The sequence below is a fragment of the Periplaneta americana genome, chromosome 10, assembly GCF_040183065.1.
Source record: "Periplaneta americana isolate PAMFEO1 chromosome 10, P.americana_PAMFEO1_priV1, whole genome shotgun sequence".
NCBI lineage: Eukaryota > Metazoa > Arthropoda > Insecta > Blattodea > Blattidae > Periplaneta > Periplaneta americana.
Window position 1 is genome coordinate 183,350,144 of NC_091126.1, and position 15,035 is coordinate 183,365,178.

At 34.7% G+C, this 15,035-nt stretch overlaps 1 protein-coding gene across 4 annotated transcripts in view; it reads right to left on the minus strand.

The window, feature by feature from the left end:
* LOC138708244 (U1 small nuclear ribonucleoprotein A-like) overlaps positions 1-15,035 on the minus strand; it is a 66,663-nt gene that overhangs the window by 2,870 nt on the left and 48,758 nt on the right. For all 4 annotated transcript variants that reach the window (XM_069838593.1, XM_069838594.1, XM_069838596.1 and 1 more), the window contains 2 exons: positions 9,242-9,485; positions 997-1,108 (listed from right to left, as the gene is read on the minus strand). In XM_069838593.1, the coding sequence (XP_069694694.1) occupies positions 997-1,108; positions 9,242-9,485 (356 nt within the window). The remainder of the gene's footprint in view (positions 1-996; positions 1,109-9,241; positions 9,486-15,035) is intronic.

The window sequence follows — 15,035 nt, forward strand, 5'->3', positions numbered from 1 at the left end:
AGTAATTCGAAATTCCAGGTAAGAATGAAAAATGAATATCCAAATTTACATGAAATAACAATCAGATTTCTTATTTGGTTTTCAATCACGCATCTTTGTGAAACTAAATTGTCTGCCATGACTAAGCCCCTACACCCGAGGCTGTGCAGAAGTTTAGAGTAGGGACAAATTGATGCTTGCATCCACTGCCATGTTTTGGGAAAAGCACCGGGTAGAAGACAGCTGTATTATGCAATGTTGAATGTTATTATATGTATGTTTGATGTATCTTATAAATCAATCTGAATGGATAAATGAAAGAAATCCTATTAACATTAAAACGACCACGTTATGGACATAATTCAAGCTTAGTTACCGTTAATATTTGAGGAGAAAAATTCGCTCCGGCACCGGAGATCAAACCCGGGTCCTTGGTTCTATGTACCAAGCGCTCTGACCACTGAGCTACGCCAAATCCAATCCATAGCACCGGATTGAATGCTCCTCATTCAATGTTTCGATCGATAAAAAAACTATCTGCCCATACTTACTCTAAGGGTGTGAAAATTTATTCGAATGTTGAAATAAGAAACAATGGCTTGTAATTGGAGATGTAGTGAATCCATACTGTCACGCAACATGCGAGATGAACTGAGTTAAAGCTAGCTACTTAACTTCAGTTTAAATAGTGCAGTTTTACAGATAACAATTGGCGCAGTTTGAGAGGAGTATTCGATACGAGCTCATTATTATTACAAATATTTAACTCTGCCTCTGTCTTTTGAATGATGAAAATATGAACGAGAATATCGTCTTTGTGACACTGATGTCTTCAACTATCAACATAAAAATTAAATGAGCATACTTAAGTCTTCACTTCCGATTAAAGTATTTGCAATACTAACAATCAAATGAGATTACATAATTTCTATTGTATCAATGTAATTGAGGTATGTATTGTGGTTAAAGAATAAAAAAGAGTAACTACGAATTACTTATATTCATATAAATACTTACTGGTTAAATAACATGGAAAGCATCATTTCATTTGTTTCATCTGGGAGATTTGTAAGGAAAAGAATTTGGTTTGGTGGTTGCTCAGGTACAGTTGTAGACACAAGCGGTGTAACTGTAAGGAAAAAATGTAGTAAAATTGAATATGGTATAAAATCAAATAAAACACATGTACATGCATGTTTGAACATAAATAAAATAGAAAGATGAAGTACATGGCTTTGAGCACTTCAAAGTGTAGGGTAACATCCTGAACTTATGAAGTGAGCATAAACAGGATTCTGGAACAGAATGATAATGGGCAAAGTAACAATCAAACACCAAGACTGTAATCGTTAGAACACATGACCACAATGCAAGTGATATATGTGGCAGTCTTAGTGGTAACATGACTTTATGGGACGTTCATCCTGCTCTGTGTTAACAAAGAGTAGCTCAAATGTGAAAAACGTAACTGTTGAAAATACTTCATTTTCAGACTGTGTAAGTGACGAAAAAAACTAGATCAAATTATGACCCAAAGTATGTAATAAAATTACTTTCTCCATATATTGGAAACTTAATGGTGACATGACGTAACAGCTCTAGGGTACACCATTAGCCAAACAGCTAGAGGGGTTGGCTTTCCATTATGGTAACCCAGGTTCAAATGCCAGCAGAATTTGTGGTGTACAAAGGAGATGTTTGGTTGTGGTTTTCGTGGGGTACTACCATTTCTTTTACTGGCATTCCACCATTGCTTCATGTCACCATGATGCAGTGCTAGGTAGTTTGCTTCCCATATAGCAGAAAAAATAACTTCAGTTTTGGCACTTCATACACGGGGATGCAAAGCCAAGTACTCACGATACCACTGATTTTACTTGTTACTGCAAGCACTTCAGTTCCATTATGTCAGAACCAGAGATACAAGACAAGCATTAATATATTACAATATTCTTTGACACAACGTCATTATTGTACACGAAATGCCTGAATATGCAGTTTCAGGGAATACAAGCTTAAAATTTCCAGTGCCCATCTCGTGCTGAGTAACAATGTCACTGATCAACCCAACTGCTGTTTTGTCAGCCCATTTGAGTTGTGTGGATATAAAGGGAAGAATTGTGACGGTGTCGTGTATAGTTCCTGGGGTAGCTCAGTCAGTAGAGCATTCATGCACTAAGCAAAGGGTCCCGGGATCGATACCTGGCCCTGCAACAATTTTTCCCTTGAAATTATTCACGCCTGCTTGATAGGGAGCTTCTACCTGAAAACCAGATTTGCATAATATATTCGTTACTGTAGGTACATTAACAGAAAGCCATAATTTAAGTCACATAGAATTGTGTGCACTCATAGTTGGGTTCTGACATCTTATCTGTCCATTTGAGTTGTGTGGATATAAAGGGAAGAATTGTGACGGTGTCGTGTATAGTTCCTGGGGTAGCTCAGTCGGTAGAGCATTTGTGCACTAAGCAAAGAGTCCCAGGATCGATACCTGGCTCCAGAACAATTTTTCCCTTGAAATTATTCAATTATCAAAATTTGTCTATATAAACCTTTTGATTACCCAACGAAATTAATTTTTCAGGAATTTGTATTTTACTATATATTAATATTATTGTGCTGAATAAACACTGTTCAATTTTATATAACTAGACTGAACTGCGCCCAAGTACGAGCTTCTGCTATTTCAGGCTGCAATGCCTAATGTAGTGTAAACCTTATGTATGAAATAAATAAATTTTAAATTTGAATTTGAATACACTAAATTTAAAATAGCGATAATGTAAACTGTAAACAATTTTAATAATAACCCTCAATGACAAAAATTCTGCTACTTTAAACTGAATGAAAGAATTTCCATATGTTGGATGCCTGATTCAGTGCCATTTTATCCCACTGACATCTACCGCCAGTCTTGCCGATCAGTCGGTCTATCAGTTGTCCTTGAGAACTCCATCCTTCGATTGTCATTTCTCTCCGAACTCCGCATCCCTCCGTATACTCCCCCCACCATCTACAGTAGTACCAGAGATCACCGAAGGAGTGCTTTATTTGTAATCTTCAATTTCTCCATCAATAGTATTCACTCCACTCAGCAGCACTATCAGGATTTGACAATGAAATCATTTTTCTTCTTGTGTCTCAATATTTGGAAACAATATCTGTGTGCATCCTCAAAACTCCTCAGGATTTCAGATGTTCCAAATCCATATTCTCTCCTCCTCCACACAGTGGAAAGCTTGGTGATTGTGACAAACCAGTTTTATGAAAGTGTTTACTCACACAGTCATGACTGGTGAGAAGGCAAATTGTAGTAAATGTTGCTTTTCGCGGTAGTTCTAGAATTGTGTTAGGGTTCTGGCGTATATCTGTCCATTTGGAGTCCTTGTTGTCCTGCACTACTTTATGGGCATGATTTGTTTGAACTATTTTTATGATGTGTTTGATTCGTATGGAAACTGTTCTTGTTTAATTTGCGTTTCTTTTTTTGCCAAAATATTAGCTTTCTCATTGCCATCTGCTTCATTATATGATGGTATCCACTGCAATGTTACATTTATTAATTTGTCAGATCATTTTGTGAATTTCGTTAATTTTTTTAAGGTGTGATGCTAATCTTTGAATTGCTGCCTGAGAACCAGACAATATTACTATGTTTTTAAATTTTTGTAGCCAAAGGAATATAACATCTACCTCTCCATCTAAGTTTGTGGCGAAACTTCAAACACTTTTGTAGAAGGAGAAAAACTGGAATATACCTCCTGCTCCAGCACCTTCATCATTGTCTGAAAGGAAACCATCTGTGTATGTGTGTGTCCAGTTTTCTGTGGGTATTTTAGATTTAAAGTTTCTAGTGTGAGGGATTTTTCGACTGTAGGGCAGTCATTTTCGTTGAGGTTCAAACACTAATTGACTGATTTATTCTCCACAGGATTATTGCAAGTAATCAGGTTTTCTTCATGTGTTGGTATTTCAATTTTTTTAACTTATTAACTTCTTGTATAAATTCAGTGTTGGTTTTCAAGATATTTACAGTATCTCTACAATTGTCCCATTTATCGAATTTTGGTACTCTTATCTATCTTCTCGCATTGCACATGAGAGTGGGTTTCAAGTTCTACTGTAATAGGTTTGTTTGTGGTAGCAGCTTGTAACATACCTGTTGCAGTTGTTTTTACTGCACCATTTCTTAAACGTAGTTTTTTTTATTGGGTTATTTTACGACGCTATATCAACATCTAGGTTATTTAGCGTCTGAATGAAATGAAGGTGATAATGCCGGTGAAATGAGTCCAGGGTCCAGCACCGAAAGTTACCCAGCATTTGCTCGTATTGGGTTGAGGGAAAACCCCGGGAAAAACCTCAACCAGGTAACTTGCCCCGACCGAGATTCGAACCCGGGCCACCTGGTTTGTGGCCAGACGCGCTGACCGTTACTCCACAGGTGTGGACTCTTAAACGTAGTTCTTCGTCTTGGGTACACTGAAGTTTCTCTTTGTTGGATGATGTATTTCACCACAATACTTTAATAGTACTGGTTTGATATGTGTATTATAGATTGTATTTAGTGTTTTCCAAGAACTGCTTCATTTAGTAACTGCTAGCCTTGTTAGTACATTAATTTAAATCTTTGTGCTGCTTTTTCACAGACATATTCTGCATATTTTCTCTAAGTTAGTTTATCGTCAAAGACAACTCTAAGGTATTTTTCTTGGTTCATTCTTTCTAGGTTAATGCCTTCATAGTTGAAAATTAATTTAGACGTGTTTTTTTTGGCTAAGAAGAACAATTGATACTTTGTCTTTTCAACAATGAGTCATTAAATTTCTACTTCAAATTCTTTAAATTTATTAGTTTTGTAGGTGTTCCACATAACCAGATGATCAGCAAAGAAAGCTATTTTCATATCGGCATCCTGTAGTGTTTTGGGTAGATCATTCATGAATACATTAAACAAAGTTGTACTAGCACTGATCCTCATTAAAATAAATTTGCTTAAAATTCGAGATTGCTGTGCCATATGGCACAGAATCGTTGTACTATAAAATACGAAATCCAGTGTAACATACTGGATTTTACCCCAATCTATCTTGTAATTTCTTGATTATATTACATCTCCAAATAGAATCAGAAGCTGATATGAAGTCCACGAATGTGTCTAGTGTATGTTGTTTTTTGTTGAATGCATCTTTTACATCCTGGTTTAGTAATAGGTAGAGTGGTGCTTCCTAAATTCTGCAGATTGTTGGATTCTAAGTACCAGTTTAGTCATGCTAGGATGATCCTTTCCATCACTTTTACTATCTGGCTTGTGAGGGATCTTGGCCTATAACTATCTGTATCTTCAGCATTTTTCTATGGTTTTAGTACTGGGATGAAAATGGCCTTTTTCTATTCAGTGGGAATATATTATGCATGCCAAATGAAGAAGTCCACAGAGATGGCCTTGTATAAATATTTCGCAACTGTTTTTTTTTTTTTAATTATGGTTTATTTAACGATGCTCGCAACTGCCAAGGTTATATTAGCATTGCCGATGTGTCGGAATTTTGTCCCACAGGAGTTCTTTTACATGCCAGAAAATCTACTGACATGAACCTGTCATATTTAAATACACTTAATTTTCACTGACTTGGACCGGGATCGAACTCGCAACCTCGAGCACAGAAAGCCAGTGCTATACAGACTACAACTATTTGTGAGCTATAACGTTAATCAAGCAGGAAAATAAAAAAAAATGTTTCCAAACACACACGAGTTTCAATCACTACACGAACACACTCGGAAAATAATTTTTTTGGTAACATGTAAATATGATTGGTGAGTAAGGTTTTTCATACATGAATTTACCATACTACTGTATTTACAAGATACACTGACATAAGTCATCAATGTACGAAATGGAAGGGGAAAGGGACTGGCCACCCTACCACATTTCTTCCTGGCTTAGTTGCCTCATGAGTGATACCTATTTGGTGTCACTTATGGGGTTCAAACCTGTCTTCAAACAGTTGACTAAACAACACTGACATATTTCAATAACATTTATTATCTCTAAATACTTTATTACTTTTTCCAATTGGGGACTTTCTTTAACCGTCATGGTCCCAAGCTTTTCAGCACCTTCCTTATACAAAGCGGGGTAGTTGAAATATGCCAGTAAATTTTTGTATATTTTCAGATGTTAAAGCAATTCTTTATGATTTAGTGGCATTATATTATCTTCATTTATTTATTACACCAAAATTATTTATATACCTATATATCTATCTGTCTGTCCATCTATTTGTTCTTCTGTCCCTCAGTCCGTCTGCCTGTCCCTCAATCCATCCCCCCCTCTGTTCGTCCATGTGTCTTGTCTGTCCATCCATCCTTCCATCTGTCCAACAGTCCACTCGCCCCTGTCCATTGGCCCATCTGTCCGCCCGTCTGTCAGTCCATATGTCTGTCCGTCTGTCAGTACAACATAAAAACAACTAAAATAAAATTTACGAATAATATGACAAACTTCCGAGAAGAGGAAGAAAACATACCATACCGTAACAAGTGGGTTAATCTGACTACCCTAGGCTGTTTTTAAATATTACTAACAAAAATAGGAAACAATAAGTATACTGTTGTAATGTGAGAAGCTTATTTAGCAAATATTTTTTTTCATTTTGATGGTCCTATTTATCCAATACACACTGTACTCATTATTTAACAAAGCCACAAACGCCTGTTGTAGTGCAGATTGATTTTATACAATTATATTATAGCTGGGGTAGCCAGAATAACCTGCTTGGTATTGTGAGGGTTAACAAATTGAAGAATGAAAATGATAACATTCATTTTGTCTTGTAGTTTCTTCTCCTTAGGTCAGTGATTTCCACCTAACCAACATATGTCAGAGCAAAGCTATGGAGAATTCATTAGAGCATGTGAGGGAGGGTAATGACATGTCTGTAAGACAAGCAGCATCAACTTAAAACATATTGATGTGGTGTGTGAATGCGAGACTGGTGGATTGCAGGCTGAATAGTTTAACTAGTTAATAGTAGAACAGATCTAATAGATCATTTAAACAATTTGGATAGATCCCTTTTAGGGTAGAGGGATGATAATTAGCGAAATGTATGATAAATTTATAGCACTAAAACAAAAGCTATAAATATGTTAAAAAGCCAGGTGACCAAGAGATTAATACTTCTTATTTTCGGAAATTACAAAAAGGTGCTTAAGTGTTTTCCGTCTGCAGATATTGAAGAGATGGTCCAGACATAAGGAATTTTTTGATTACACTTTAAATAAAGGTTTAAGAATCAAACCTTCTTGAGTCAGATTCCCTGCTATTTGATATACCATATTCAGTCAATGTAGATAACACTATTTCAGGACTACATATACAATGTGACAAGGTAGTAGAGGATGGATAATATACAAATGAAACCAGTTTGTGTGAGTTTCACATCAACTTTCTTGAATGATCTCCTCACCTAATAAGATGCTGGATATAATATTGGCTCCATATATGTTTATGAGCAACTTTTATCACAAATTAAAATAAGAAACCTCAGGAAAGAAGTCAACTATCGAATTATAATTTACAGTGTGCTCTCCAACTTAAGCGTTGCTCAAGCAATGGTTCCCAATATATAAAAACTAGTGAAAGCAAAAAAGTACTAATGTAATTCATAAAAATAATCTGCCTTTCTTTTTTAATTATCCTAATTTCTTCATTTGCAGTTATTTAAATATAAAACTATTAGAAACAGTAAGCACCAAAATAATTTGTTTGTTGAAAGTCAATTTCTTTCAATGAATGATAATACTACAAGAACTGAGATGTATCTCATTTTTGTTACAATTACACTATGTTATTTTTAATTGGGGAATTTAAAACTTTTATTTTTAACTGGCAGTATGTTAAATGGATGTGTAATATACAGCAGGAAGAGAAGTTTATCACATAAGTAAGCATGATTTATTTTGCATCTTTTGCCAATGCCTGCCTTAAGTTTTTATAAGCAACTAAGCTACTATGGTCCTGCAGAGAGAATAGGACACAATCATACACTTGAACAAGTACTCACAAGGATATTTACCATGAGAAGAAAACATATAACATAAAAATATTCTTGGATGAGAAGTATATAAAGAGATTTGTCTGAACAAAATCTACAACGAGGAGACTAATGATTGAAAGAAGTGACATATGTGTATTGGAGGACATAGAAGAATGCTATAAAGAATCAAATTATTACTGCTATGTAAACTTGTAGGATGAAGCGGGACAAGTTGGGAATTGTCCCTGTTTACCGTTACAAAATGTTCTAAAAATAATTTCATTCTCAGTATGACTTTCGTTATTACGGTGAATAAAAGCACAGTGCAGTAGTATTTCCTGTTCGTTCTACTAGTAAGTGATAGTTTCTGTGTCTTTTATTTTGAATTACATCAAGATTAGTACATTGATCTTAAGGCAAAGAGATGTGTACGGGTAGAGCATGAGAAATGTCTCTGCCAAAAATGATATCATTCAAAAGAAGACCTGGAAATTATTGTCAATATAATTGAAAAATGTAATGAGGAATCAAGAGAAAAAACATTTTTACTGATAGCACTGAATAAGGCAACACAGATAGAAGCTATGTATTAGGGGACATTTCGATAAGAATAATATGAAAGAAACACACAGAAAGGAATTCTTCAGATCCTGCACATCTCCTCAAATAACCAGGTAAGAAGAGAGGAAAATGTCCACGAAATGTGGTTTCAGTAACATGACTTTGATAAAGGTGTCATTAGGACAATACAGAATTTTTACATTCAAGAAAAAAAGAGCGCTGATTCCAAACTCCTGCCAGTAATAAAAGAGAAGACACATTTTCCATGGGTGAAGAAGTCTTTGGAGAGCAGATCTCGTAGAATGGAAATCAAGATATCTGGTGCAAATAAAGGAATACCGGAGCATAGACGAGACCTGATTGGACATTAATATGACATTTTGAAAAAGCTGGGAAAGAGAGAGCGTAGGTGATCATGGTGATAGTGACACTGCCACACAGGATGGCTGTAAGGTAAGTAGTAACACGCATTTTGTAGAAGAATGGCATAAGTGATTTTCCCTGAACTGTAGAGTCAAATCACATTCCTTCCAGGGCTCAAGATTTGATTCTCATATGACACTAGTTCCTTTTGATAATAGGTCAATAACCAATAGAGCACATAAATATAAATGCAACTTATGAAACCAAACAATGGCGTGCATTCAGCTTACCCTGCTGCATAGCTGAAGCTTGTCCATAGCCAGCAACATGCGATACTTGTTGGACCATAGGTGCACCACCTCCAGGATTCATCTGTCGGGCTTGTTCCTTGGCTGCTTTCCGTTTTGCTTTCTTAGTATCAATGGAAGCCTCTTCTATAGCAGGAGCCACTCTTTTCACTTTCTTTGGTCTCTCAGAAAAGGTTCCCTTCATTTTTGCTATTACATCCGAATCTGACTTCGCATACTGAATTCTCTATGGAAACAATGAATAATTTAATTAAATTTATGACTCTATTTATGCACATGTCAAGTTAAGATCATTTATAAATGTAGCAAACAAAAACGTGGCGACAGCAATTAAATTGGAGATAGGAAGTGTCATGATATTATAAAGAGTTATGGAGATAGATGCTGAATTACCCAAAATTTTCAAGAGTTTCGTGGTGCAAAGAATGATATAATTTGAGTTTAATCACAAGAGGCAAGTCACCTGGGGTGATTACAATAATCTAATATAATCAAACTAAAATCAACAACACAGTCATCCCTAATAGCACTAAGTAGGCAGCGTCTAGCAACATAGAAAAGACAAAGTACCAACTATTATCTTTAGCCACAAAAAAAATGTGTCTGTACTATGATGTATTGATTTAGAAAATAGCAGACATTCCTCCTTTTTGTAATATAACTAAAATAAGTTTCTTACATATTTTGTAATGTGTACAAAACTCACAGAAGGAAACCTAAATACTGTAACTAAGCATTGCTTCAAATATAAACACTTCATATGCTTTGGCCCTATAAGTTAAATTAGTTTATGTTCTATTTCCAATAACCAAGTCAGCCTGTGTGGCGCAGTGGTCTTCTGTGCCCCAAGTTGTGGGTTGATCCTGACCCAGGTCGATGGCATGTAAATGTACTTAAATGCGACAGGCTCGTATCAGTAGATTTACTGGCATGTAAAAGAACTCCTGTGGGACAAAATTCTGGCACGCTGGTGATGCTGATGTAACCTCGGCAACTGGGAGCGTCATTAGTTAAAACACGATTTTAAAAAATTCCAACAATCAAATAAATGGAATAGATTTACTTCTGTTATTTTATATGTTAGAAAGTACGTAAAGAACTTATTTTAGTTATGCTACAAAGAGGGAGAACACACCTATATCCAATAGTATTTTCTAAACTCCGAACGCACTGTAGAATGAAGAAACCAAGGAAAGTGCCTAAGAGTGGTTTTTAATAATAAATTAACTTGGAAAATACATACCGATTCTCTGTGAGAAAGAAACCAAAGTATTTTAAACTATTGAAAACATTAGCAGGCACTAAACGGAGCAGTTTCTCATCATACATGCATTAACTTTCTGTCGGTCGCTACATTATAATGATAAGAATCAGTCGCAATGTATCATACTGATACATTTTGCTTTGGCCTAAAATAATGGCAAGAAACTTGTGGTATATATTGACATTTATTGTTATTATACACTTTAATATGTTTATTTTTGCTTGGTAATAAATATATTTACGGTATTAATTTATGTATTGTTAACATTTATTTCTGAAAGTTCACATCAAGATACATGAAAGTGAGTAACAGCTTTGGTCCCAATGTATCAAAATGAGGACTCTGCTATGGACTCATACACATTTTGGTGACTGCAATGTTCTTTTTAACATTTATTTATTTCAAAATACCAAGTATAACTGTAAATAGATTGCACAATAAGATATTCACCACAACTTCCATTACTCGTACCAATTTTATTCTAAAATTTGAGACAAATATTCAGAAGTAATAAAAAGAATACAAACTACTAAATAAAGAATAAACACAAAAGTAAAGTGTAGCTTAGTCAGAAAAACATGAAATATGTCAATTTTATGCTGTCCATTACATTATCAGCTATCACTCAAGCAATCTTCTTTTTACTGAAGTCGAGGATAATGTTTTGTACAGACAGCTGTATGATCACCACAGATACATCATTTACAATTCTTGCAAATGTTCTCAGTTAGCCTTGTCTTCCAAGATGTGTGACACAGAACGCAGAGATGCCGTTTTGCAGACAGAGTGGCATTCTTTCTCTCATAGCTAGTCCGGCTTCCTCATCGAGTTATTGTTCACATCAGGTTCTTCATCAATTCCACTCATCTCAGAATCAGAATTACCCATCCTTTCTTCTCCTGACTCATCTTCCGTATCTGTGTCATCTTCATCTTGAAAATTTCCTTTTAATCCGGGATTTTCGTCTTCCACATCGCAAATTAAATTTAGGACAACCTTTAAATCGCCTAGATCTTCTAAATTATACACTTGCCTCTGGTTCAGTTACACTGTATGCCTCACACACTGGCTTGTAGTAAGTATTAAAATAGGAAGGTACTGAAAATTTAAAAATTGGCGGTTGAAAAAAGTATGCTTGTATCAATCTGATACACATGCAACTGACGAAAGGTTAAATCTGAGCCATAGTATTATGGTGAAATAGTTATAAGGGATAGCTACTCACAGAGGGAATCGCAGTCTATTATTGATATTTTCATGGGTTTTAATCTGTCATTTGAACAAAAGACTGCTTGTGATGCAATGCGACAAGAGGAGGGGTCACTGGCAGATAGTGTCAGATTTTCTTTAGTTATTTTAGACCAGAAACTTCGATTTATACTTAAGTTTAAACACCCTATGTTTAGTTCAATCACCACAGAATTTTTAGTGGTTTTAAGTGGGCATCCAATACATAATCGTAATGGAATGTTTTATATTATTTCTACTAAACTTATGTGTTAAAGCAACTCCTCCCCACACTTCACAGCCACAGGTACGTGATATAAAAGTGATGCAGAGAAATGAATCTCCTCCCCATGTTCTGTGTGATACACCTTTTAATAAATCAATAGCTTTGTGGACTCAACGTGGTTTATTCATAGTACCATTTCATACAATGTAATCCCTAAATTTTGGGTTGGAATTATATATACAGGATGAAAGTAATATGACTGCAGATTTTAACATCTTGTTCTTCGGTTAGAGTACAACAAGACATTCTAACGACATATTAGTCCCAATGAATATTTTTCTCAGAAAAAAATTATTCTCCTCTAAATGTTAACAGTGTTTTACTCGAAAAATACTAACCATAAGATTCTGAATTTCACTCTTATCATATTCGTGTCATTTATGAGAAACAACATTAGAGAAACTGATAAGGAATGATTTATCCCTTCGCAGTTTTTTAACAAAATGGACAGTTTTCTTGCAAATTAAATCAAAAGATTGCCACATATAATTACTTCCTACCATTAAGAAGTCTGGCAACCCTATTGCAGTGACTAAGGGACGGAATGCTGTTATTGAGACCTGATTCGTAAGAGAGTTGGTGATGAACTTTTGCCGGATTATGCAGAATTTCAACCTAATTTTCTAATTAATTATGCATTTACTTGCAAAATGCATAATAGGTTTCTATTTATTTCAATGCACTCTATTGCCTCCTTCAATCTGCAAAGCTGTATGCATTTCACCATGTATATACATTTTTTTCTCTATATTTGGGGATAAAATCCCTTTAAGAGGATAAGTTTCAGTAAAACTATGCATTCTATCTTTGCTATAGAGATCTTCACGTCCCAATTTTCACCCAATTTGAAATATATGGGACTGCTTTCTTCACTAAACAGGTGTCTGTTTCTTGCTCAGATGCTTGAATCATCTGCACAAATGCTTTAGTTGACGGTTGCTGGCAAAATTTTACCTAAGTCATATAACATAATGTTGAAATTGATAGACTCTACTTTATTATTAGTTCTAATTGTTTTGTTTAAGAAAACTTTCTACATATAAGCTGAAGCATCAATCTTCTTCCTTTACATCAGTGATGCTGGCGGAATTTTGTTGAAGGTAGATTCAAAATCTATCATTACTGTTACAGCAGTTTCATTATTATGAAAACCTTTATATACAGCTTCTTCTATCAGGTGCAGAATTGTATCTACTGTGTTGTGTCCATGACTGAAAGCGAACTAATTTTGATCCAATAGTAAATTATCTTCTTGTCTTCACATTAAACAATTGTTTACAACTTGTAAGAGTTTTCCAAAATAAGATGTTCTAGTAACAGGTCTCATTCATTCATTCACAGTGTTCTTTCACTGCAAACACAGTATTCTCCAATCTTTCGTATTTTCTGCCTTCCTCTTTGTCTCCATATATGATCCATATATTTTAATGTCGTCTATCATCTGATATCTCCATCTGTCCCAAAATCTTCTTCCATTCACCATTCCTTCCAGTGCATCTTTCAGTAGGTCTATAGGAGTTTTTATAAACCTTTTCTTTCCCCTGTTTCATTAATGGCATTGTAGTTAAAATTTTCCACTGTGATGGATAAATCTCAGAGTTTTTTACTTGGTTATTTAACGACATTGTATCAACTACTAGGTTATTTAGTGTTTGAAATCATTTCTGTCTTAAATTTCAGAAGGGTTCGTACGATCTCTGAACATTTTTGGTCTTGGTAATATTTGGGAAACATCAAATATTTCTTCATCTGAAGATGATGATAACATAACTATTATTCAATAATTATGCAATGCTTTACATAGGGTAAAAGGGGTATAACTGCGTTAATTTTAAGAACAGAATCTTTAGGTTGTAAGTATCTAAAAGTTAAATGTAATTTTGGTATTTGAATAACGGTTTAGATGAAAAAAAAAAATTTGTGTCTGAAGTTTGAATCACATTGATAGTAAAACTATTGGGTATTGAGATGTATGAGTGGTAAGATATCAACGCAAAGAACAAGCTGAAAAAAATATTCCTTAGTCATTTCTTCGAAAAAACACTTCATTTGTGTAATAACGTATATTGAGTAGCATACAGTCAGTGAACACAAATTTGTGCAATTGACAAAGTCAAATATTACATATAAAATATATTACAGTGACATAAAAAACAATTAAAAATTGTATCAAAAACACTCAACAACATTAACATTAAAAAACTCATTTATAACATAAAAGGGTTTTTTAATTAACCAACCAGAGACAAGTCTGTTAAAAGACTTCCTTTTCAAATTGAAAACATATGTCGGAAATTTATTTGCAATACAAAATTAATGGATTAAAATCACATTTGAAGTGTGATGGAACCTTCAGGGAAATCTGGAATGCTGCACGTAAGGGTTGCTCGGCAAGTGTACACTATCTCTCTGCATTCTTATGTTGTACCTCAGTAGTCGTAAGTCTTATGCCAGTCTTTTCGTAGAATTCTGAAGGTGAAGTCAATTAAAAACAATGCCAAAATTTACTAATCATGAGAACCAAGATATGCTTTTAATTTATGGGAAATCATGACAATTCCCATGAATCAGTAAGGCTCTATCAGATGAAATTTCCTAACAGAAGAATGCCAAATCCGAGAATGTTTGTTACTGTGACACGAGACTGTATGTGTGATTCAAGCCTATAGAAATAGAGGTCCACAGTGACTAGCCTACCTTAATGTGTTATAAAGTTTATTTTATTTTCTTATTTGTTCTGCATAGAATTGATTACTGCCCAAGTTCAAGCGCAATTTTTTTTTATTTCAGTGTAATTCAGCTGAAAGTATGGATATGTTAATAAATGTTATTGCTTTTTGTTATTCACAAAATCTTATTAAAATACGCCTAATGATGTTGAAAATTAGCCTACTTAGGTTTGTTCATTATGAAGTACAAGGTTATCTGTAAGTATTCCACTCTGTTTACTTTAATCGTAAACATAACAGCGCATATATGAATTCTCATCTTTAGGCAGC